The 25,424-nt window shown below is 43.5% G+C and overlaps 2 protein-coding genes across 2 annotated transcripts in view; one reads left to right on the forward strand and one right to left on the reverse strand.

Moving 5' to 3' along the window:
* APPL2 (adaptor protein, phosphotyrosine interacting with PH domain and leucine zipper 2) overlaps positions 1-16,690 on the forward strand; it is a 35,969-nt gene extending 19,279 nt beyond the window's left edge. Inside the window, exons 6-21 of the mRNA XM_084278550.1 lie at positions 588-629; positions 751-809; positions 1,735-1,881; positions 4,121-4,203; positions 7,687-7,845; positions 8,924-9,112; positions 9,430-9,472; positions 9,550-9,606; positions 9,721-9,809; positions 11,344-11,496; positions 11,627-11,679; positions 12,793-12,967; positions 13,641-13,677; positions 13,813-13,953; positions 14,594-14,641; positions 15,583-16,690. Coding sequence (XP_084134676.1) covers positions 588-629; positions 751-809; positions 1,735-1,881; positions 4,121-4,203; positions 7,687-7,845; positions 8,924-9,112; positions 9,430-9,472; positions 9,550-9,606; positions 9,721-9,809; positions 11,344-11,496; positions 11,627-11,679; positions 12,793-12,967; positions 13,641-13,677; positions 13,813-13,953; positions 14,594-14,641; positions 15,583-15,711 — 1,604 coding nt within the window. The 3' untranslated portion in view covers positions 15,712-16,690. The remainder of the gene's footprint in view (positions 1-587; positions 630-750; positions 810-1,734; positions 1,882-4,120; positions 4,204-7,686; positions 7,846-8,923; positions 9,113-9,429; positions 9,473-9,549; positions 9,607-9,720; positions 9,810-11,343; positions 11,497-11,626; positions 11,680-12,792; positions 12,968-13,640; positions 13,678-13,812; positions 13,954-14,593; positions 14,642-15,582) is intronic.
* Positions 16,691-19,537: 2,847 nt separating this feature from the next.
* Positions 19,538-25,424, reverse strand: part of WASHC4 (WASH complex subunit 4) — a gene marked incomplete at its 5' end in the record, with an annotated part of 39,292 nt that continues 33,405 nt past the window's right edge. Inside the window, 6 exons of the mRNA XM_084279555.1 lie at positions 19,538-19,574; positions 20,319-20,394; positions 21,518-21,617; positions 23,229-23,425; positions 23,895-23,991; positions 25,021-25,168. Coding sequence (XP_084135681.1) covers positions 20,327-20,394; positions 21,518-21,617; positions 23,229-23,425; positions 23,895-23,991; positions 25,021-25,168 — 610 coding nt within the window. The 3' untranslated portion in view covers positions 19,538-19,574; positions 20,319-20,326. The remainder of the gene's footprint in view (positions 19,575-20,318; positions 20,395-21,517; positions 21,618-23,228; positions 23,426-23,894; positions 23,992-25,020; positions 25,169-25,424) is intronic.

Genomic DNA, 25,424 nt, shown 5'->3' on the forward strand with positions numbered 1-25,424 from the left:
CAAATAATCAGACATACTACAATTTCCCCTTGCTTTTTTCACAGTCGCATAATGTCTGGTTTGTGAATATGCTTTCTTTGTAGCTTTCTGCGAAGAGTTTGCCAGTTGGTACAGATACTGAGAGTAGCTCTTGCCCAAGATTTGAGAAAGTTGAGTTGTCTGTGTAGTTTTTCTGCCTTCTACCTGTAGGAGAAACTCATGGCAAGCGTTTCTAGTGCCGTAACCAGCAGTCAGATGTTAGACACATTTGCTTGCATAGAGAAACTTAGCCAAGAGAAGTTTCATGTTGGTGGGGATTCATGTATGGGAAAGGGGGTTAGTTCTTGAGTCTCTGGGACTTGGATTTCTCAGTATCACCTAAGTGTTGTCAGGAAGTTGTGCGGAACTACCAATCGTTTATGGTAATGGTGGGCCATCTGATGGCCACCAGCTGATCTGGTGTGTCATTTTCAAGATGGGCACAACTTAGGCATCTGTGCTGCGAAAGGATTGGGGTGACTTGGGCATTAAATGTGCCAGAAATGGTCTCAGCTGAACAGAGATTTTGCAGCTGGTTTTACTTTGAATGTTTGATTTCTCTTTTCCAGAAGTAAGCACGTTGAAGGACCTTTTTGGCCTTGCTAGCAATGGTATGTTTCCGTCGCTTGTTTGTTTCCAATGGTGTGCACCTGTTGCATCACAGAAGACATTTTTAATCCATGTACACACACACTTCACATTTCTAAAAGAACTAATGTTCCTTGTCTACAGAACATGACGTGTCCATGGCAAAGTACAGCAGGTTACCGAAAAGGAAAGAAAATGAAAAGGTAACGAACGTGAAAGGGAAAAGTTTTCATCAGACGTTCTGTCTGCATCCTTGTTCGCTTAGGAACTGCGGAGAGTTCATCACTTAAAGCCACAGTAGCTCAAGAGTACTTGTGATTTGGTTTCCAAGCAAACACAAAGCTTTTAAACATCAGTTCAGGAATGTTTTAGCTGTTTTCTCCAAGTTAGGCAAGTGATGAAGTGTTGTGCTGAACTAGAGCCCTTCAGGTCCAGGGCGGCTCTTAGGACAGAGGCAGTCTGAATGGCTATAAATAGATTTGTATAGGCCTACTGTTGTACAGCTGATGTGATGATGCTGTACCACTGGGTACAGCCCATTGGGAACTGCCATGAAGCTGTGTGTCTGCTGTTGGTAAAATGTTCCAGTTTTTTGCATTTACCTTCCTGCTAAATTTCTCTGTATTGGTTGGCATTCCACTCAGAGCACTCACAGCTCCCTTGCTGGGATTGTTTTACATTCCTTCTTCTTTGCCCACTGGACCACTATTCCAAAATATATCCCTGTATGCCAGAAAAGTGTGTGATTGGCCCTATCATAAGAGTCCACCAGCTCACCAGGATAATCCTTTAAACAAAATGCATTACAGAATGTGATACAGCATCTTGTGAATTACTTATCTCTGAATTCTGCACTTGCAGGCTTGTGTTGTGATCTCAGCTGCAAATTAATTTCATGCCCAGAGATCAGATCAAAAATGTTAGTTGTGGTAGTTATGTAGCTTATAATCACAGGGGCTCCCCAGATACTTAAGTATCTTGCTAGAGAAGGGCTTGAAGTACTTGCTTTGGGGGTTGGATTTGCTTTCTTAGTTTGTCATCCTTCATTTTAATGTGGAGAAGTTCTGTAATGAGAGTATATCCACATGCACAGTAGCACTTTGTCAACCTCTATCAATTTTTATTCAGCTGAAGGCAGAAGTGGCAAAAGAAGTGGCAAATGCAAGGAGAAAGCAACACCTTTCATCTCTGCAGTATTACTGTGCACTGAATGCTCTGCAGTACAGGAAGAGAGTGGCAATGATGGAACCTATGCTAGGATATACCCGAGGACAGGTATGGACAGTAAAGTCTTGGTATCACTTGGACATATCCCTGGGAAAAGTAAATGTTGTAGCTCTGGATTGGTTTGGTTGTTTTTTTTTCTGAGAACTGACATACAATAACCAGGGTTGGGGGGAACTTCTATTCAGCTTCCCTTGATTATAACAACTGATTTTTCCTGTGGCAGGTAGTTGAATGTTTAGGTGGTCAGAAAAGATACTAATGAAAAAAAAAATGAGTACACGTGTATGTAAAAATCAGCCCAGGGTTAGTTCTTTACTGGCTAAGCTGTCAATGCAACAGCATTTACTCCCACTGTTTACTCTAGTCTGCACAAACTCTCTCTCCTATGTAGCAGTTTCCTTCCTGGCACATAATGTTCAGCATACTGATGAGGAGTGTACAGGACAGGGAACAGAGCAGCACTGGAGAACTGGAAGGACAGAACAGTAGAGTGGATTGAGCATAAGGCTGGCAAATCCTCTTTCTGGTCTTTATTCTGCCAGCAATTTGATAGAGTGTTTCTCAAGTCTTTAAAGTGTGGTAGTGATACTGATAATCTGACTCTCCAGGATGTCAGGAGGATCAACAAACTAGTATGTTCACAGCACTTGATTCTTACTGACACTGATTTTTAGGGTCTGTTGTGCTTCAACGTTGATGAAAAGAAGCATTGGGAAGATGAGAATTGGGGTATGAAAACAGGAGAAATGGGTGCAGTGCTCTGTAGTGTGGATCTCCATCTCCATTGCCCTGTGTCTTTTGCAGAGCATGTGCCCCATATAAAATAGGTAATAAATAAGACTTCAGTCGCTTCCCCCACCACAGAAGATCATGCTGCTTCCTTGCTGTGATTACACTATGTGAAAGAACTTCAATGGTTTCCTTTATCGAAGCCAAACAGAACTTTATTTCCTTGTCTTTTACCAGGCAAATCTGCCATCTCTCAGTGCATGCACAGGAAAGTTTTAGGTTGTCATGGGAAAGACCGAGTAGCCAGTAGCCAGTTCATGCTGATACTTAAATACTTTGAATACTTTGTCCTTCAGCCCATGTATATATTTTCTTTATTAATTGCTCAAAGTGTGTCTTATATTTCACATTTCCAACAAATGAGCAGGCTGTAAGGAATTTCTGGAAGAAGCAGTGACTGATACGGGGTTTTGACTGAAAACTGACATCAACATCTAAGCTAGGCGTGTCAGTCTCATTAATCATCCGTGGAATTTAGAACTCTTCCTTTTGAGACAGGCTTCTGAAATAGCATAAACAAACCATTCTTTAAGAGACCATGCTTTCTCTCCTTTGTCTGTAAAGAGAGTCTGTGGTCAATAGTGTGATAGCAAAAATTTTGAGTTACAGGCAAGAGGAATCCCACATCCCAAAGTTAGGGAAAAGGAGTAGAATTACTAGTAAAATCAGATTAAATAGCTAATAAATTGCTTAACAGCCAATAATTTTCTTTTACATCTCTTTCCAGAATATTTCCCTGATTTTATTATCTTTTTTAAAGCTAATTAATTGCACGCATGTGCTAGCCATGTTCATGTTTCAGGCAGTTGCCAGTAGGTCCTAACGATGTCGGTGTGCCCCACAGTAGGTAATCCAAGGTCACATCTGCGCTGAGCACACCGCTGCTGTCACATACCTGCTGAGCTGTACTGGCTAAGTGCATTCATCTTGTGTCACAAAATGAGCACTTTGGCCTTAGCAGGTTTTTTAGTTCCTTCAGGGGGGTGAAATCTGCAGTAGATCTCTAGTTTGATTGCCCTGGAGGCTTCTGCTAGCACAGCTACGCTGCCTCACTTTTCCAACTGACTTGGCTGTGGCAGTTAGAAAATTCCCGGGTTGGAGTTGGTAGCCCAGGTTAGGCTTCTAAATCTAATGGGCAATTTATGCTCTGTTCCTTTTGATCTGGTGGCAGGGTGTGCATTGGCTTCTAAGTCCACTAGACCCCATTCTGCACAGTGCTAGTATGGGAGAAGGCTCATGTTCCCTAGTTCTAGTCATGTAGCGCATTCGTTGGGAATTTAGCTGTCAGCAGCCTGTAGCTGAGTGTGTGTGAAGGGGTGGGAAGGTGCAAAAGTGAGAAATTAAAAAAGAGCAAAGCAGCTCTTTTGACCCATGTGTTTGATCACCAGCCCAAAGTATCAGTCACGATGGGATTGCTCTTAACACAGTCCCCACAATCAGTTGTTTATCTGCCAAGACCGATGTGACTTACAGTGTCCGTTTGTTTTGTATTTTTCAGATCAACTTTTTTAAGAAAGGAGCAGAGATGTTTTCCAAAAGGATGGACGGGTTTTTGTCATCTGTTTCAGACATGGTTCAGAGGTAACACAATACTTTTGGTTCCTTTGAATTTCAGAGCAATACCATGTAAGAGAGTGCCTCTGTTTCTTTCTCATGAGACTCCTGCCATGTCTGTATTGCATTGTTGGGTGTATTTTCTTAAAGCAGCAGGTGGAAAGGATGTATGTTTGGACATGTAGAGGAAAATGCTGTCAGTGCACTGCAGAGAATATTTTTACAGTCAGGAACTACATACTGCAAAGTCTTCACATACTTTCTTACACCCTTGTGTCTCTTCAGGGACACAAAGAATGGAATTTGGGCTTGAAATGGGTTAACAGAATTAATAAAACCGAGCTCAAGTGCATTTTCAATTAGAGGTTTTTATTCTTGCTGGGTCTTCTGTGGTAACGCCTTGGCAATACCACATTAACTTCCCAAATAAGGAGTTAGGGTCTGTTGTGTTTGAAGTTGTAGCTATACAGCACAATGCAAACAAAACTTCTCACCCTAGAGAATGTGTTCATTGTATCCAGCACAGGCTGTATTTGTCCTCTGAGTTCATTCAACTTGCTGTGGCTAAGTCCTTATTTCAATAAACTGTCTCACCTTGGTGATTAATTTTTCTTACGCTCTCCCTGCCCCTGTCCTCTACCTGTAGTGAAGATTGACATTTTCTTTAAGTCCTAGTAAATGTAAACTTTACATTTAAAATGTAATCATATTAGAGAGAACATTAATCATTTAAATTAAATCAGCTGAAACATTAGACTGAGTCCTTCAGTTTATTGCTTCCTACGTTCCATACCAGCCTGCAGCCAAATCATTCGCTATTCTGACACCGGTGGCATTTTAAATAATGCATACTTGGTAATTTGAGAACACTGTTACAAGTAATGGCCCTGTAGAGTAGATTCTTTTACTAAATGATTCCTTACTTCCAGTACCTTTGCACTTATGTATATATGTTTGCACACTCGCTTCTTCAGTAAACCCTCTACAGGCTACACAGCATTTGTACAGACTGGGGGACAGATTTTAAGCTCCCTTGGACTAGTGCCCTTTATTTAGCAAGGCTGGAGCACTTGGCCTGTGTCTGACAGGCACAGTGAGGATCCTGCCGCTGGGTCCCTACTGTAGAATAAGCCCTTGTTTTTTCAAAGTATGATGGATTTGAATTCTGGAGCAGAAATAGGCTGCTCAGTTGTTCTGCTGAGTCTGTTTTTTGGGGTTTCGAGCGTGTCACACAGAAAAGCTTGAAACTAGCACAGCAGCGTGACGTCTTTGGGAAAAACAAGAGAGCCTTGCAAAATTGTGAATGACACTGAGAAGCTTAACAGTTACTAACACAGGACACAGTTTCATGATGTAAGATCACACAGCCACTGAAAACCATACTGCCCACTCCTTTCCTTCTTTAGTGCTGGGGATCACAGGGCCTCAGTGTGTCAGATCTGCTTGCTTATCAAGCTGAAAGCTTTTTATTTGTCAGACTTGTTTTCTTGAAACAACAAGAGGATGAGATCCATTGTGCAGCTACAGAATTTCAGCAGTGATGTAGTCTTTCATCTATTGATGATCTTAAGGGACTTTTCCTACCAAAGTGATTTTTATGGTTCTATTTAAGCTGATTGCGATTCTTCATATTTAAAAAGATTTTTGTTTCTACAGAGAATGTTGCTAAGAGTGTACAAACATATCAGAGAAGACAGATCACTAAAATATTCTCATTAACCAATTGGCCTAATTGCCATAAATGCACGAAACTTCAGAATTGAAAGCTGTTTCTCTCCTTTCTGTCTTGGGGATAGGGGAAACATGTCTTAGGAAGAGGAGTCCATCTTGGGAACCATGAAAGTGCCAGGGAAGTTTTGTTGGAAGCAATTTGTGGTGCAGCAAAAATGACTGATCAAAAGATGTGTTGAGGTAGCACTCATGTAAAAACTGACCACACTGTTCCTTTTTATTTCAGAATTTAAGCATTATTTTCACCATAAACAATAATGTTCAAAGGTGCTAGCTTGCAAAATATGGTCTAATTTAATTCAGATCTGATTATGTTGCTCAGCCTGTGTAACTCAGCCTCTCATGACTTGGCCAGGAGGTAACATGCACACAGCTGGTCTCATTTTGAGGTGACGTGGGAGCTTAGGAAGTCTCAGCTTTCTAAAGATGCAGAAAATCTGGGAAGAAGCTAACATGAAACAGACTAACAGCATGATGCAAGAATGAGACTTCATCTGGCCAGCCAGGTACTGCTTAGTGCTGACTTCAAATGCAGCACCATGTCTCTAGGCTACTTCAACAGCTACAGGATAACACCAGCATCTACAAAAAACTGGTGAGGAAAATGGGAGAAGAGTTCTATGTTCTTGCCTTTAGCTACTGTCAGAGGGAGGATAGTGGACTACATGGATCACTTGTCCTGCTGTTCCCACCCCACGAGTTTTTCCTGGCTGCAGTGAACTTCAGAAAGATGGTAGAGACCAGCCCTGCCAGGGACATCAGCCAGCTCCCTCAGGACCTCAGTTCCCTGGCATGGAGCCGGACCTCAGCTTCACAGGAGGGCAGTGCAAACAGATGGTCTAAACATTTTTTCTACTTCCTTGACTGCAGATGCATCAAATAGAGCACTGTGCCAAATGTCAGCACCAGCTGACAGGGAGATACAAGCACTTTTATGTGTAGTTTCCCTAATAGGTTTTTTGTTAAATGATTATATTAATTATTCCATATTTTCAGAATGGCCCACATTTGGTTACTTTCTGACCATGCCCATTGCATTGCTGTGGGCGAAGTCTGCAGGCCAAACAGCCTTACTAAGGTGGATGGAAACTGGGCAGGTTTATTGGTGTGAGGGGACTCTCAGAGGTCTTTGGGAACCTCTGTAAAATTAAGAGGCTCCCAGTGACTGTCGGACAGTAGAGGTGAAAAAGCATGAAGCTGGTATTTCACTGGCATACCATGTTACTCTGACCTCTCTGCTTGTTCCAGTAAAATGGCTGCTGTGCTTCCCCCTTTATGCCAAGTGAGTCTTACAGGAATATTACGAGAACAGAGATGTTCAGCACTGCAGTGGTGCTTCTGTGATGAATTACTGCTTGCTTTCTGAAAGAAATGTTGAACTCAGGTGCCCTTTCACAGGTACCACTTTCAGAAACCTGCACTGACACATTCAGGAAAAGCTCAGCTTTCCCAGCCTGCACCAGGGATATTTCCAGAATCGCACCAAAGAGAAAGACGGTATTATAAACAAAAACTAAAGCTAAAATGAGGCTTGAGCTAAAGGTTTTATTACATTGCTCTGAATTCAGGGAAAACTTACTGTTGAAAATCTGAGACCAGTTCACAGGTGGCCTTAGGGTGGGAATTTCTGTGTGTTAAACCATTGCAGGAATCAAAGTTCTGCAAAAGCCAGGAGATACTCGAGTGGAGCCTCCTTTGAACTGTGCCGCTGTTCTAAAGCAACATCTGTACATGTTCAGCAGTGTAAATTCATCTCTGTTTATTTGGGGTTTTTTCCAGCATTCAGGGAGAGTTGGACGCCGAAGCTGAAAAAATGAGGGTATCCCAGCAGGACTTAATGGCGGTTAACGAATCTGTTTACACCCCGGATTCTGATGTAACTTCACCTGTTATCAACAGAAATCTCATCCAGAAGGCTGGCTACCTTAATCTTAGAAAGTAAGAAAGCTGTTGCTACCCACTCTTCTGTTTAATCGCTGGCTAGTTGCTAGTTTTTAATTTTTGTAGGTCATAATGGCTTCTCAGGTAATGATGTTTGAGGCTCCCAAATCACTGTGGTAGCTGTACTCTTCAGCTCCTCAGTACCTCTGTCATCTTTGAAAATGTGCTTTAGAAGTTTGAACTAAATTTAGCAGTGTTTGAGACTGCTTTCCTGAAAACAGCAGCTCACTTCTGTTGGCATTCCCCTATGGGGATGATTTCCTGCATTCAGGTGGCTAAAAATTAGTAACTAGTGGGGCTGCGTTCAGATGGTTCCAAGCTCTTCAGGGTAAAGAAAACATAGTTTTTACAAAAATATACTCCTATATCTGGAATTAAGACAAGTTTTCATAAATTACCTCCTTTACATAAATGAAAGCATTATGGAGAGTGTAAGTGTGTTACTTGGAATGTATACCATACGTAGTTACCTCTGCAGGTTTCCCAAATAAAACCTTCCATCAACTTCTGCAGGAGCTCTGTTACTGGTGGCACACAGTGTAACCCTGCTCATGTAACTGATTAAATACCAGTTTATTTCTGTTTGACTAGTAATTTTAAATATAATTGTATTTTTTGTGAGCATTGCACGTTTATTAATTTCTCGCAGCGTTGTAAGAGCTGGATTGCAGTGCAGTAGTCCTCCATAGCTAGGGAGTGCATGGACTCTGAGATACTACTGGCAGAAGATACTTCATTTTAATGATGACTCTGTGCTGAAATTGCTGACACTGCTCTTCGCCTACATAGTATTTCGTATCAGTTACTCAATACCAGCATTTATTTTATTCCTTAAGTAGTAAATACAATGGAGAATATTTTTAACTTGGGATGTTTGGAAATAATTTGATTCTTCAGCTTTCATTAAGGATTAGTCTCTGCTAGGAATTCATGCAGCTTTTATTTCTTAACAGAGACTCCTTAAGAAAGTTCCAGGGCTGAACACAAAGTTCAGATTAGCATCAGTGCAGTTTCATGTGTGTTTGGAGCCATTTCTAAATAGTGATGAGCCTTTATCACTGCATCTTCCCTTCAGTAAAACAGGTCTGGTGACTACAACGTGGGAAAGACTGTATTTCTTCACTCAAGGTGGCAACTTGATGTGTCAGCCGAGGGGAGCAGTAGCTGGAGGATTGATTCAGGACCTGGACAACTGCTCTGTTATGGCTGTGGACTGCGAAGATAGGAGATACTGCTTTCAGATCACTACTCCTACAGGCAAAGCGTATGAGACAGGTTTTATTTGAGGACAGCCAGTCACACCTACCCTTTCAGATGCTTTTTCATGTAAAACACGCTAGCTATAATAGTAAGCCTTTCTGGGTTTCCAGAAGGGTGTTTCCAAATTAAAAGCATGTTCCTTCCCGTCCTCCCCCACAACTGCCTGAACAGCACACGTGGTATCCTTTAGCTGCAGCTTCTTCCTGAGATTTGTTCCTTTGATGGTTAATAGACACAAAGCTTGGTGATGTTGGTAGGACACTGGAGTCTGACGGTCTTGGTGTGCCCTGCTAGCACTGATACACTGTGTTTATGTTTTAGGGGTATAACCCTTCAGGCAGAAAGCAAGAAAGAATATGAAGAGGTAAACATATTTTCTTAATGTTGTTATTCTTGTATACAAGTGAGCTGGAAGAGTTCAGTTTCATTTTTCTCTTCCAGTGGATTTGTGCCATCAACAACATCTCCAGACAGATCTATCTGACTGACAATCCAGAGGTGGGACCTTGTTTCTGTCTTTCAGTCCGTTCCTTCCAACATGCTTTCCTGCTGTTCCTTACATGGCAATGTAACGTCTGTAGCTTAAAGAGCTGTTGGGTCTTCTTTTCATAGGCAGCTGCCATTAAGTTAAATCAGACAGCCCTTCAAGCAGTGACTCCCATCACCAGCTTTGGGAAGAAACATGAAGCTCACCACCCCAGGTACACTCTCGTCGCACGGGTCAGAGGCTGAGTGCTCAGTCATGTTCTTTTGGAGGGGCAACAGCCACACAGGAGAAAGCCCCGTCTAGGCCCTGGCTTTGCAGGCCCTGGCTTTGCAGGCCAGTGTGCTCCACTAAATTCCTCTGCCTCTGGAGTTTCCTGCTGAAATCCCTAAGAGATGCCAGTGTTGAGGGTGGTGCTCATTGCCCCACCTTGCAGCTTTGCAGCTCCTTGTGGCTGCCGCTGGGAATTGCTGTTTCTTCAGAGACAAGCACAAGGCTTTATTTGTGAGTGCTTTGCTGTAAGGGAATGGCTTGTGTTGTGGATCACTTCACGGAGTCCCTGGGAGACAGTGCAGCAACTCTATTCTTGCATGCTACTCCAAAATGCTCATGTGTGTTACCTCAAGCGGTTCATTTCCACCTGTCACAGGAATATCCCTCACACAGCTGTCGGAATGATGACGGTTGTTCTCTTGTGCTCATTCAGGTCAATCGATAAAACTCCCCTCCCTGAAGAACTGTTAATAATGCTCTAGGATATATTTATATTCAGATAGGTATTTCATCTGACATTTCTTTGTGTCTGCATGACACTGGCCTCCTGCCTGGTGGGAATTCCTCAGAGTTGGCTTTCAAGCCCACTTCTGGACCAAAATCCTTCTTTCAGCAGCAACGTAATAAGTAAAACAGGGCAAGTTTGTGTCCTGCTGCCTTTGAGGCTTTGCTGCAAGTTTTGTCAGAAAATTGTAAATTCTTATGCAGACACTTCTAGAAATTTCCACTTTTTCTGCAAAGACTCCCAGTGGCCACGGGGAATGCCAATCAACTCCTTTTTAATTTCATTCACAGTGCAACAGTTTCACCTAGAGTACAGATCTGCAAAGAGAAGAGCATTGCTGTCTATGTCACTGGGCAAAGGAAATAGCTATTTCATTGAAAACTAATCTCCCATGGGCTTCTTTTACATCTCTCTGCCACCAGACAGTATTCTAGAAACAGGAGATGCCGCTAGTAAACCCAGCGTACCATACATAGTGACGTGTATGGTTACAACTTGGGTCCCTGTGGGAAATGCAGCATTTCATTCTCTTTGAGAAAAGCTGCAGGAAGAAATCTGACCCATTGCATAACACTTCTTAACTACCACATTGCAACAAGCCTGTGGCCAGGGAAGTTCTTATAAAGATGTCAGGATTTCCATCTACCCATTCAGAAGCAAGTCCAGGTCTCTGCTGTTGAGCTGCCAGTGCAGCAGGAAGTGTTGGCACTGGAGGGCGGGGAGGCAAACAGGAACTCGCTGCTTGAAGTTATCTTAATATTCCAGTGTTTACTTTGTCCCTACACAATTTTAGGTACAAAGTGTAAGCCACATTTTAATTAGTGTCCTCAGTGACAGGTAAATAGGAAAATATTGCTGTTTCTCTCTATTGGTTCAATCCCACTTGGGATTTTTGCCTGATCTTGTCTCCCTTCCAAAGCAGAGGGAGGGTGTCGTCCATTGAAAGTTTTTCTTTTCTCCATTTTCACTTTAGCCAGAATGTAAGGAATATGGAAAATGATAAAATAGTTCCCAGTGAATCAGCTGGCAGTCAAGACTCCCCGCAACTCATTGCTCCCGGAACACCGATTCAATTTGATATCGTACTGCCTGCCACAGAATTCCTGGACCAGAACAGAGGGGGCAGGTATGGCTGGAGGCAGTGATCAGTCACTTCCACAGTGTGATTTCGGGGGAGGAAATGAGATACTGTGGCGCTTGTGTGCGTGGTGACCCGAATCTCTAATTAAGAGCTTTTGGTGTTTTTTTTCCTGTAGGCGTGCAAACCCATTCGGGGAGTCTGAAGACAGCGGCAAAGATGAGGAAGAAGGTCAGTGTTTCATTTTCCCAGATAAAATTAGTCATGATTTTAGGCCTAATTCAGCCATCAGCCATCCAGTGCCTTACAGAGCACCTGACACCATGGAGCAGCAGTAAGAGGCCTCTCAGAAGCCAGTTTTTTAAACCTCACTGCCTGCAAAAACGAACTGCTGTTTGCTTGACAGTCCAGGCTGTATTCCAGATTAGGTTTCAAATGTTTGAAGGCAAAAAGATCTGTTCTGCTTGGTTTTTTGTCTTTCCTTCTTTTTTATTTTCAGTAGCTGCTGGCTTTCTGAGAAAGGATTTGATGGGTCTGTACCATAATTCTGTTCAAGTTTGGAGGCTGCATGGTAGCTGTTTCTTACCCAGGTCTACTCTTGAAATGCCCAGTCTGGGTCTCACAGAGTTCAGTGCTTAGGTGACTGCCCTGCATCCCAGACCGTGGATCTGCGTAGCTCAGCTCGAGCTGGTGCTCAGCTGTCTCTGTGATGCCACGTGCAGTGTAGACGCAGCTGTTGTGGCCTTTGAGCGGTGACGTCCAGCAGGACCTCCGCTTTACCCTGCCACCACCAGCCCTAAAGGGAGCCCCATGGAATGGTGGCTTTGTCCCAGAACAGTTGCACAGCTGTAAATCAAGAGTCTTGTGGCAATGATCGCTAAGCAAGGGAGGATTGAGTGAAATCCTCATTTGAACCAGCTACATGGAAGGTCAGAAGGACATAGAAGCGAGGCACATGCAGGGTTTAAAGGGAAGAGTAAATTTGGTAGAAGCCAAGGCTTGTGCATGGTCACATACCTCACAGTTTGTGTGCACAGGTTTTGTGTGGCTGATAACCAGACAGGCAGGTGAATTTTACTGGCCAAATACCACACAAGGGACCGGTTAGTCTTGCAAAGCTTCCAAGCAATCGTGAGTTTGTTTATTCATTTTTTCCTACTTTCTGCCACTTGGAGTGGTGTTAAATCTGGGTCAGAGTGCTGCCTGGCTCATTGCGGGAAGTCTCCAGCCCCAGCCACCACCTGCAAGTTTACTGTTTGTGTAAAAATATAACCTCATCGATCCCTTGGGGTACTGGAAAATGGGAGCAGCACCGTGAAGGAAGTCACACCTTTTGTCTTCCAGATTCACTCTTGCAGCAGATGTTCGTAGTTCGGTTTTTAGGATCTATGGCTGTTCAGTCAGACAGCACGAGTGAGGTGATCTATGAAGCGATGAGACAAGTGTTAGCTGCTCGTGCCATTCACAACATCTTCCGTATGACTGAATCCCATCTCATGGTCACCAGCAAGAACCTGAGGTACCTAAAATCTTAAACTCTTCACCATTCTGTGCTCCTCCTAAAACCTGTGATTAGTACAGTAGTTTTAGTTTTTGTTTTTCCAAGAAGTATAGCCTTTGAGGGAGCATGCTGCTGAGGTTCACTTTACTTAGTAAAAACATCTCTCTGCTTAGTTTGTAGTATCTACAAATCATCCCCTGACCAAGTTGTAAGAACATCCTACCAGAATTTGGAGGATGCAGTGGGGCTAGAAGTCCCTGCAGAGACACGGAAAGCAAAATGCAGAAAACCTGCCTTGGAAGAGTCTTTCCCTCTGCAGAGTAGCAGCCAGGGAGCCATCGCCGCCCCGCTGTCAGTGCTGTCGCTGCAGCGTATGTGATAGAAGCGATTCGCTTTAGCTGGTGTGTCTTTATGTCTGTACGCAAGGTAGTGTGTTAGCCCACACACAAAAGATACTCACTGAGTTAGTGACTTGGAAGGATACTATGACCTAGACATGTCAGGCAGCCTAGAGTCAGGGTCTAGAGCCTGCCATCACCCAACTTGAAACCACTGACAAAGCTCTGGATTCTGTGCATGTTCCTCACCTGTGCAAGGGGTGTAGCGGTCACCTCACTGTTATAAAGCACCTGGCACTTACTAAGAATCACTCTAAAATAATTTACTTTTTCTTTGTCTCTGTGCATTGCAGGTTAATAGATCCTCAGACCCAAGTTACGCGAACAAGTGTGAGTAACTTTTGTTTCAAATTTGGTTTTCTGCCACAGCGCTGAATACTTGGTGACGTGAACCTTGAGCTCTTGGCTGCACCAATCAAATGCTGGTTAAAATAACCCCACAAATTCTTTATGATACTTTTCCAGTTTGAACTTCCCACTGTGACCCAGTTTGCTGCTCATCAGGATAACAAGCGGCTGATTGGCTTTGTGGTCCATCTCAGCGAGGCTCTGGGAGAAGAATCCATGAGCGCCTATGTTTTCGAGAGCAACACGGAAGGGGAAAAGGTTTGTGTAACACTCAATGAAATCCTTTTATGTAGAAAACAGGGCTCAGGCTTCTTGGCTGCGCAGAGGGAAAGCACTGCTGGAGAAGTGAGCACTGCTGGAGAAGCAAGAGCAGCTCGATTCCTTGCCAAAAAACTGTGGCGTAATGCACAAGCCCTCAGCGGTTTGTCTAGCGAAGGGCCAGATTCATAGGTGAGGCAGCAGCATGTACAACAAGCAGGGAGGGGTGTGGGGGACAGCATGTGCCTCTAGCACCAGCACCAACAGACACACTGTCGGCTCTGCTGTAAAGCTCTTGGAGACGAGAGCGCCGTGCTGCCTTAACGCCACCGGCTCCTTCCTGCCCGTGACAATAACCGGCTATTAAAAATAAGAGGAGCATTTGTGTCTTAAAACCAGAACCTCTCATACATGCACTGGAAGGAGCTCCTCCAGGTTTGGATGTAAGATGTAGCAGCCTGAGTGAGCTTTGAAGAAGAACCTGAGCAAGTTTTATTTTTCTGTGGTTAGTGTGGTGAATTGTTCTGCCTCTGCTCTATGCCCATTCTTAAGGCTTACGTTCGCATCGCCGCTTCTGTGCTTTAGTCCCAGTTAAGCAGCAAAGCCCCAAACTTGGTATTTGTTTTTTATTTTCTTTTAGATTTGTTACGCCATTGGCTTGGGAAAAGAAATCATTGAGGCACAGAAGGTAAGTTGGCTTCATCTCCATGCCTGTGTGTGAGGCATCCTGCTCTGCTTGGGTTGCACTGCTCAGGTACCTCTGGCACATGAGAGAAACACCACAGCCCCTGGGTAGTTTGTACGAAAGGACCCAGTTTGGCTTTGCAGTAGCTTGATTTGAGGCAAAACGTGTCACACCATCAAATTCAGGAGATACAAATCCTGTGGTTTGCATTTGGCAGGAAGCTGCAAGCAGTTCTGAAATAAACCAGGCTCCTCTGGGTGAAGCGTAAATCACACCTGTTGCTGTTCAACTTGTAGGAGCTCAAACCTGTTCCTCCTTTAGGGAGGAAAACCACAAAGTTTTTACACTTGAGATGAATGGCAAAGCTGCACAGCCCACTGCTGATAAAGAAAGATGTGACACACATTAGTAGTTGCTGTGTACTTTTGCTGCTACGATTTCCAAGGGACAAGTGATAGGATGCGGGGGAATGGCCTCAAACTGCACCAGGGCAGGTTAAGATAGGAAAAAGTTCTTTACCAAAAGGCTGAATACATATAATACATAAATACATCATCGGCTGTATTTAAAAGACAGGTAGATGAGGTGCTCAGGGTAGTAGAGGACAGGTATGGTTGGATTCATCATTTCAAAGGTCTTTTCCAGCCTAGTGATTCTGTGTGATTTCAGAACAAGTTAGTTATTTTCTCCTTGTTTTTCGATAATTGTATCAATGCCAGGTAAGAACAGCAAAATAAAGACTCCAAACAAATTATTCCCCACCCTGTGTGTACCGAAGGGGTGCCTTTACTGAACCAAAAGGGATTCTTCGTTCCAAACTCCTAGTGCCAGAATTATTCAAACCTTTAGAGGAAAGCTGCTGGCCCCTAACAAGAAGTAGCGGGGGAAGCGTGTGCTCCTCTGACAGGCTGCTGCAGCTTGCTCAACTCCCTGTTTTCCTTCAGGACCCAGAGGTGTTGGCTCAGCTGATGAAGTCGGTGCCGTTAACAAACGATGGCAAGTTTATGCTTCTGAACGATGAGTCTGCAGAGGATGGAACTGCACACGAAGAAGGGGAGGAATCAGAAGCATAAACAAACCCCTCGACCTTGCCTGCAGCCTGGGCGGGAGCAGGGACAGCAGGGAGGCGTTTCTCAGACTCTGGCTTTCGGTCGCCGGCGCACACGCAGGCACCTTCTGTCCTCCTGCTCAAGCCAGCGTGGCGCATCGCAGTGGCGTTGCCGCTGGCTTTACCCTGGAACAACAGCCAGACTCATCCATTGAGGCTTTTTGCATCTGCAACTGTGCAGCGTGGCAGCGCCTGGCGGCAGCTGACAATCTCGGGGAAGGGTTTGGCGTTGGGCCCTGGCTGCAGTTAGGAGAGCACAGCTGTCGGCGCTAAGAGTTGATGTCAGTCACTGCTTTGGCCTGACGCGGCCAGGAGCCTGCCGTTCCACTGAAATCAGCGCAGACCATAAGCTGTCAGCTCCTGAACAGAGACCAGGCCTCACATCTCCTACCATAGTCGACTGTCATAGTTTGCATGAGAGCGTGCAGCCGAATGAAGGTTTAAAATGCACTATTTACTTTCCTGTCAGATGAAGTTATTTTTAGTCTAGTTTAAGCGTAACAAGGTTTATCTTTTGAGCTAGCCTATTTACAGAATAGTTTGGTAAACACTAAGTTTTTCCTAATGACATAATCTATTTTTATACTGCATCTAGAATAAGCTTTTACAGAACCAATCTAAGTGCCTACTCTGACCTTCGTGGGGACCACGCTCACACCTTCTGTAATTAAGTAGTGGATGTAATGCACCGCCTCCATTTCTTGTTCTAAGTACCACTGACACGCAAACATCAGTAGTCGACGAAGGCGGCATGTTAGTTGCACACAGTTCTTCTGTGGTTTGGTATCTTAAACTTCAAGTTGCCAGAGATGGCAGCTGTAGGACAAGTAAGTACTTTTATAATAAGAATTCTTTGTATTTTTAACATTGTGGTGACATATGCCAGCTGCATCCACCAGCAATCTTTGGTTTTAAGAAACTGAGCAATAAAATGCTAGATGATACGGCTGCAGCGTACTGACTCGTCTCACAGTCCCTTCCTTAGACACTAGAGCTATTTGGCTAATAAATTCAGACTTTTTTTTCCCTTTCCCTGTGAGACACTGTGCTTTGCAAGAGCAAACAAAAATAAAGAGTAGTGACTGGGGAGCAGGGGGGTGTAATCTGGGGCCTAGATATATTAAGCAAGGTCAGATAACTGGAACAAATAGCTGGAAGTCCTTAACTTAAAAGTCATCTCACACACCCAAAGGGAAACTAGAGTGTCTAGGGGAGCAGAAGGAGCCCAGTGGGCAAGTGTTTGACACAGAATAAATTCCATTTAGCTTGTCACTGAATGTTTAAGAGAACCAGGGAAGAAGCTTAGTAACTGACAAAACACTTCTTCACAAATAAAAGTTGAACCTGTTTGATTAACGAAAAATTAACACTGGCTGAACTGATGTTACTGACGACACTAAGAATGAAGTTCTCAAAATTACATTTATTAACAGAGTTGTATATACATCATCTCTACTCACAAACAAAGAGACCGAGGTAACAAAATACCCTTTGTACAATGAGTTAGGAAACATTAAGTGTTACATTTGGTCCTTTGTACCTGAGAAGCTGAAAACAGCTGTTGTCATGGACATCAGATGAAAACTCAAATTTGCTTCTGATTACAGACCGCACTAGGACCTCCACACTGCACCCTGCAGCACCAGCAATCCACTTCTGGGGCTCACAGCTTGCCCATTGCTGCCACCAGGGTTCAGCAAGAGAGGTGTCACCATGTTCCCCTTACCCCCAGTGCTGCTCAGAGAAGGGCACAGCTACCCCAGGGATTCTGGCATAAGAGGTCCTAGCCCGGCAGGGGAAATGGGTTGCAAGAGCCCTAGAAGAGCAGCTGTGGCTACTTCTCTAGGCAACAGCCCCATCCCAAGACAAGGGGTTGGCACACAACAGCAGTGGTGCCACCCATCTCACACCTGGAAGGCAAAAACCCACTGGAGCTCTGGTTTATGCCCCTGCACACTCATCCTCGCTTTCCTCTTAACACCTCTAGGAATTTCTGAGTGAACATGGTTAGTTTCGCTTGGGGGATCTTTTGTTTCAGCTCCATCCTCTCACCTCTAGCCAAACAGTTGAGGTCCATTTTGTTCCTATCATGGGAACAGGAGGACAAAAGCAATAAAAATCTTAGTAGCACCATAGCAGGAACATTGCACCCCTTCCAGATCCTCATGGGGGAAAATGGAGTTAACATGGCTCTCACTGCTGCAGAGGGGTGAGGGACACCCGTGGCCAGCACCCACCCTGCAGCTCAGCAGAGAAAAGCTTTCTGCAGGGTTACACTGCTACGTGACAAAGAGAAGGAGATCCAGCCTACAATCCTGTGTGAGGCCAAACAGTTCTATTCTCTCTGCATGCATCTCTGGGTGTATATGGTTTTTGGCATGCAGAGCATACATTCACATTTCCCAGATTAAATAGGGCTCTATAAAATACAGGCTCACGTCTTTCCTGTAGAACATCCAGCACCAGAACCACACCAATTTGTTAACCACACGTTAAAAGAGATGGACGAGTCAATTTATATCCAACTGCAAACTATTACCTATCTGAGGCTGGTGTCTTTCAAGACCAAGAGTAATAAATAGGAGAAAGAAAAACACAAGCACAGGTTTTATTAGAGCGCAGGCAGGGTCCTGACTGTACCTAGCGACCTAGCAACTCGGGCTGGGGGGAAGCAGACACCATTGATACGCGATTCCGCAGCGGCTGTAGGAGAAGGAGACACAGCGCTCGGCCACCCCAAGCCAAGAATTGCTGTGACTTCAGGCTGAGATGGGGATATGGAAATACAGACACTGCGCTGCAACAGTATGGGAAGCAGCAGTGAGAAGGCTGATCTCAGCAGCGCTACGAAGCCCTCTGTGCGGGCACAGCTTGGTCAGGAAAGAAAAAAGTTACACAAACTATGAAAAAAAAGGTATGAAAATAAAAAAAGTATAAATCAAGTGATGCAGCATTGGATTAGGGCAGTCTCTGCAGTAACCATGAATCAGAAAGAAAAGGTTGAGCAAGCCCAGCTGATGTAAACAGTCTGTGAAGCTTCTGTGTGGCGTTTTCAGAACCAGTGAAAGGACCCTCGGATCAGACCCGTCTTTCCAGTTGCAACAAAACATTTATCTGAGCTCTCTGCACGTTGAAGTGACTGGCAGGCAAGGGAAAGTCAGAAGTGTGCTGGGAATTGTCCTAACCAGTGACCCAAGGGTGGGTGGAACAGGTTGAACCATTCAAACATCACCTTTTTTGTAGTTAGAAGAGATGAAAGAAGCTGGCAAGTAAAGTCTCAAAATACAGGTAAGAGTGCCGAAACCAACCCCACCCCCACCCAGCTCCCCAAAAAGTAGTTCTCAATTGGGCTGACTGGTGTCATTTAGTCTAGTTAGTAAGACCTAGAATTGTTTTGCGTTCTGGGAGACTGGAACACAACTACACCTCTTAATGAAAGTGCTGTTCACGCTAAGTCTAGCTACTTAAGTTAGGAATCTGAGTAAGTCTTGCACAATCTAGAACCTCTACTTGCAGGCATTAACAGATGTTGTATTTACACAGAGTTCTCACAGTGTTCAGCAGCTTCTGAAGCCTGCAGTGCAATTATTGTTAATAGTCAGGCGTGTAAGACTGTATGAACAACACAGGCGGTACAACAGACCTACAAAGGCTAGGAAATACAGATTTGAGGCTGGAACTTGCAATTAGGCACAACATATTCATGAAGTGTAAGATCACTTAATAGTTACAGACACCCATCACACAGTGTCTGGTCATAAAAGGAAGAGCTGATTGCGGTTCTGTCTTGGCTCTGGATTTCCTTACTTCTGTGGATGCAAAGCAGACCTTCGGTACGAAACGAGAAGTAGTTTATTAGCTTAAATTTGTTAATTTCCTTATTCTCTGATACTGGGGTAAAAACAGCAGGGGAAAATAAATGCCCGAGAGGACTGTAAGTTCCTATAGCTCAAATACTATGGATAGCAATAATAAGGGTTTGTGGAATAAAACATTAGGAAGGATTTCCATGTTGTGTAATAGCTTTAACATACGTTCACAACATACACTGTTACACTTACAGTGTAATCTGTGACTGTGTTAAATACAACAGGACTGCAAAAAACCACGTCTGAATTACTGTTTGGACAACAGATATGCACAATGTCTTGACTCAGCATTTTCCTGGTTGAGAGATGCACCCATTCAAATCTTAGACCAATGGCCCATGATTTTATTTTTTTTTAAATGATATGTTAGAGATGCCAGAATGCATCTAAAAACCAGTAAATTGTTCTGCTTGGGTTATTTTTAATCTGTGCATTTGTATTTTAAAGTAACTACCTCCAAGGTCAGCATCTTATCTAATTATTTTTCAATCTAAAGAAAAGTGCTGTAAATAACAAACTCCTGAGTTTCTACAGGACAGAGACACAAACACAGACCTGGCCTTGCTGGGTGCTAGTGTACTACCGTGCGTTCCCCCTTGGGTTTAAGGGAGCGAGTAAATCAAACCTATAGAGCTTTTACCCCCACTGAGTTACCGACAATGACAAGCACGTGAATGTCTGATTAAGTGACCACGACCCATACCAGCCGTCTCATTTCACCACGGGATCTGCAGGCGTGGAGCTGGGAAGATCTCCGTTGCTTGCTTTAACAGACTCTTCTACAAAACACAAGCACAGGGCATGGGTCACGCTTACCGCTTTATTCCAGGCAGTAAAAGCAAAGACTTGGCCTATATAATCTATGTGCTGATGCCACAGCACACGTAGGGTCGGCATATGCAAACCGACCAGACAGCAACACAAGGGTCCTGGCCCTGTGGGACCCAAAAGGTCTGATCTTGCTCATCACAGTGCTTGCAGTTGTTCTTTCAGTTGAACAATTATTCCAGCAACTTCACTGAATATGATCAAATATAAATTCATGCTAAACGTTGTCTTTCTTTGCAAACTATTTTCCTAGTACAGAAGAAAATTGATCTTTGGCTCAGTGAGTGTAGTGTCACAGCTCACTTGTGTCTTTGTCAGAACTACTATGGAAGGTTATTTGCAAATTCCATTTTTAATACACTTACCTGAGCTTCTATGTAAGTGGTGACTAAACTGAGTGTATCTTAATCCTCAGGAGAATTCTAATTTCTCTGAAAAGAATTTTCCCATACCCAAGACAAACTTCCCAAATTCAGGAGGGAGAATACCCAAGCAGGAATATAAAGCTCACAATAACCACGTGACCTACTCTAGGGACCATACAATGAGTTAAGATCTTACCCTTAGAATGTAATTCAATGACCAACCAAAGCATATGCAGCTTTCTAATGCTCAGGGTACCTGCATCTTCTGCCTACATAAGCTGAAAACCAGCTGCTAAATCACAGGTGAAACACACCAGTTCATTTCACACCGGCTAAGGTCATGCAGAAAAGACTCTCATTGTCAAAACCAGTAACTGAGAGGGTAGGTATGAAGCTGAAGTTACTGAGTTTAATATAACTGCAAGTATGCAATTCTCTCCACCCAGATTTTTTGGGATTGGTTGGTGCTTTTGGTGGTGTTCAGGTTTTTCCATTTGGGTTCTCCCCCTCAGAAGTTCAGCATGAAGTTCACCCATTCCAAAGGCAGCTGCTGTGAGCTGTTCCTGACTCCTCAATCACCCCGACCCCAAAGAACACTTTCTGGAATCAAACTGCTAGCAAGAAAGCAGCCAAAAGGAAAAGCAGCACTTTGCCTACTAAGGCACACTCCCTCCTGGGCCCAAGAATTCAGTGTATAGCAGTCACTCACCTTCTTTTTCTTTCTTTTCCTGGTTTTCTTCTGCTGCAGTTTTATCTGCTCGGAAAAAAATTCTTGCACTACTTAGTGAGAAATAAAGGAGTTCAAATTCCTAAGGGAAACGATACAGAAGAGGAGTGTCAGTGTATCACAAGAATGAATTTGTAGACAGATATAAATGGGATTTTTCAGAAGTGTTTTAAGGCAACTAGATTTCATTATCTAAAAATCACTCAAATGCTTTTGGAAAAATCTTCCTCCTCTTTCACATGCATTTTACAAAGCGATGGTCAGCCAAAAATTTCAAGGAAGGATAACTCAGGCAAAGCAGCATCAGTGCAGTAAGCCTGCCCCTAATCCACTAAACTGAAAATGAGGTTTGCAGCAGCAGTGAGAATATGGAGCAACTTGCCCATGGAAATTCATGCAAGGCAGCGATTTTAATGACAACAAGCTTGATCAGTTTCTGCACAAAGTTTAGGGATGTGACACATCTGTCCCATATCCTCCTCAAACTGAAAGGATAGAAAGAAAAAAAAAAAGGGGGGGGGAGGAAGAGGAAAAAAGGGAGAGAGAGAATGCAGAGGGGGCTTCAAAATGCAGTTAATCTTTCCTCTATCTGACTGCTGGTGCATCATTCAGCTCAGCAACTCAGATTCAACACCCAACTCTGAGGGTTCAGTGTTATGCAAAATCTTTGTTGTTGTAAGCTTAACCAAACAGTTATTCTCCCCTATTTAAGCATTTAGGTTTTAGTTGAATTACATTTTGAACTCCATGGCACAATGACTTCATGGAATCATTGAATGGTTTCAGTTGGAAAAGACCTTCAAGATCACTCAGTCCAATCGTCTATCCAGCCCTACCAGGTCCAATGCTAGACCACATCACCAAGTACAACATCTACTCTTCTTTTAAACACCTCCAGGGATGCTGGGTGACTCAACCACCTCCCTGGGTAGCCTGTTCCAATATCTAACAACCCATTCTGTAAAGAAGTTTTTCCTAATATCGAACCTAAACTTTCCCTGACACAACTTCAGACCATTTCCCCTGGGAAAAGAGACCTGGGAGAAGAGACCAACCCCCACCTCACTACAACCACCTTTTAGGTAGTGGTAGAGGGCAATGAGGTCTCCTCTCAGTCTCCTTTTCTCCAGATTAAACAATCCCAGCTCCCTCAGCTGCTCCTCATATTTGTCTTGTAAACCCTTCACCAGCCTTGTAGCCCTTCCCTGGACATGCTCAAGCATTTCCATGTTCTTGTAGTGAGGGCCCCAAAACTGAACACAGTACTCCAGGTGCAGCCTCTTCAACACTGAGTACAGGGGAAGGATCACTTCACTACTCCTGATGGCCACACCATTCCTGATGCAAGCCAGGATGCCATTGGCTGCCTTGGCCACCTGGGCACACTGCTGGCTCATATTCATCCGGCTGTTGATCAGCACCCCGAGGTCTCTCTCCTCCAGACAGAGAGGAGCTGCTATGGAGCCACTTCCAGTCAACTGAGCCAAATTCCTGACTTACTCAAATACTACAAACACAATATTCCCCTTGGACCATACACCTCATGTCTTTTTACTCCTTTTGTATTGCTGGTGTAGACAATGCTCTCTGGTTTTTTTTTCTCTTGATAAGCTCCATCAGCAAAGAGATACCTGAATTGTGATGGTTCGGTGCAGAAGCCAATACAGAACAGGTAAGTTGACCCATGCTTTACCTGTAAACAAACTTCCAGTCGCTTGTGGGTAAGGTTCATGGTTTGCAGCAGTTTTTCATCTTGATTAGTAGACTGCACATTCTGTTGCTTAGCTACTGCTCTTATTTCCTTCACATACTTCTCTCTAACAGACTGGAACCAGTGCAGAGAATCAAATTCCTGGTACTGATCCAAAAGCTTCAGAATGTAAGCGACGCCTGCAGTCAACAAACCATGTACCAAAGTCAGCATGTAATCTGTAAAACTTTTTATGCATGTCTTTAATGGATCAGCCTAAGCTGGTAATTACCACCCAATGAAAACTTAAATTGCAATTAATTTATCATTAAATCTAATAGGAAAAAATAATTAATAAGAATAAGCATCAACTTTTGAAAAATCTCATCATTTATCCAAAGACTTGCATACCTTATCTGCTGAGATCCACGAGCTTTGAAAGAAACTGGGGAGCACCAACACTATCTGTTCCCACACTCAGCTATTTCATGCTTAAGAGATTCCAAATAAAACAAGAGCCCTCGAACCCACTGTGCTGAAGCCAGGACAACCCAAATTTAAAGTTACAGAATTTCTAATTACTGAATGCACAAAATATAAACAAAACTTTTCTTGTAAACGTCCTTTACATTGCTTTACCCAAAGACTGGTCAGCATGTGGAAACTTACCCATGGCAAACCCATCATCTGTGAAAGCTGCTCCATTTTTGTTCTTCTTATTCAATTTCTCCTTGCAGCTGATGGAATGCTCTACAAAATTGAGGGTCTGAAAGAGTGAAAAGCTGTTTCAGAATCATCAAGTGACAATTAACAATTTTAAAAGACATTCATACCTATTAATATAATTCCATACCCAAAACTATGCTAATTGCATCTCCCATCATTAGGCATTTTCATACAAAAGCTTGTCCTTTTTCTAGGTTTTCTGAGGGGAGAAATTAAGTTAAACTTTGGAAGTCACATCATCATCATCTTCACTGTTCTTGTCAGACTATTTTACTTCACACTCCCTTGGTGACTACTAAAGGCAAATATACAAACAAGTAGAGGATAGGTAAAGTCGCCCAGGTTGCTGGGAAGCTCAGCGAGACAGCTGTTTTAACGCTACAGAGCGTCATACTTCACTCTATTTAGAAAACCATAAGGTATTTCAATAGGTTTACATAATGATGTTGAACAATAGATCCAGGTGGTAACGTTGAGCAGTGGGTGGGTGTTTGTATGCAATAATCGAGACATGGAAACGTGTGCACATTAATAACTTCTCAAAAACCTTGGACACACTTTCAAATTTAACAACACTGAAACACGTTTACAAACTAAAGTGGATGCAGCATTCCTGAAACCGTATTTATCAGAAAAATAGCCTCAAATGGGAAGGATAAAGAACAAAAGTACCTTCCCCCACTTCTATCGCCATGACATACCTGTCCTCTCACAGCCTTAAGTTTATGGCTCATCAACAATTCCAAAATTAGTTTCTAAAATGGATGCTGGCTGTGAACCTGTTTAGGTCATTCAGGCCTTTCAAACCAAACTGCTTCCGAACACCTGGAGTGCTGTGCTCAGGTGGAACAGAGTGGGCATGGGCATTAAAAGAGCCTTGAATTGAAGTAAATGAAGAAAGATGTGGCTTTGGACAGCTGGCAACAAAGCCAGGTCAAAGCAACCCCACTTGGAATCAGGGAAGAAAGTAGAGTACAGCAATCAACAGCCTAAGACAAAACACTGAAACACAAACCTGATCAACTACAGTTTTAAAAAGAACTGCTGATATGACAATAGAAATACTAACCAGGGGGGGAACAATGATATAGAAGTTCCGCAAATGCATGTTCTTTGAGCTGCGGAACTCGGGAGCGAAGACATCCACGAGCATTTTGAAGTACTCCGTCCCCTCTGCAAAGTTCCGCGTGAGGTCCCCGAGGACAGAGTCCAACTGCCTGCAAAGGATAAGTAACATGTCACCTGGTTTCTGCTAGAAGTTTCCCTGCTTACTCACCCTTCCGGGTAACAACCCTCTCTTCACTCTTTGGCTGTACCTACAATCCAGTGTTGGGAACACAGTGACTAAGATGAGATTCTACCTCTACAGCCACCTTGAATCATGTTTCTCCACTTAATTTTTTCAAACAGAAAAAAACCCCAACGCTTCACAAATACTTTTGTACAGCCCTGAACATTCTAAAAATACGTGTC

The sequence above is a fragment of the Gallinula chloropus genome (assembly GCF_964237585.1).
Source record: "Gallinula chloropus genome assembly, chromosome: 1".
Classification (NCBI taxonomy): Eukaryota; Metazoa; Chordata; class Aves; order Gruiformes; family Rallidae; genus Gallinula; species Gallinula chloropus.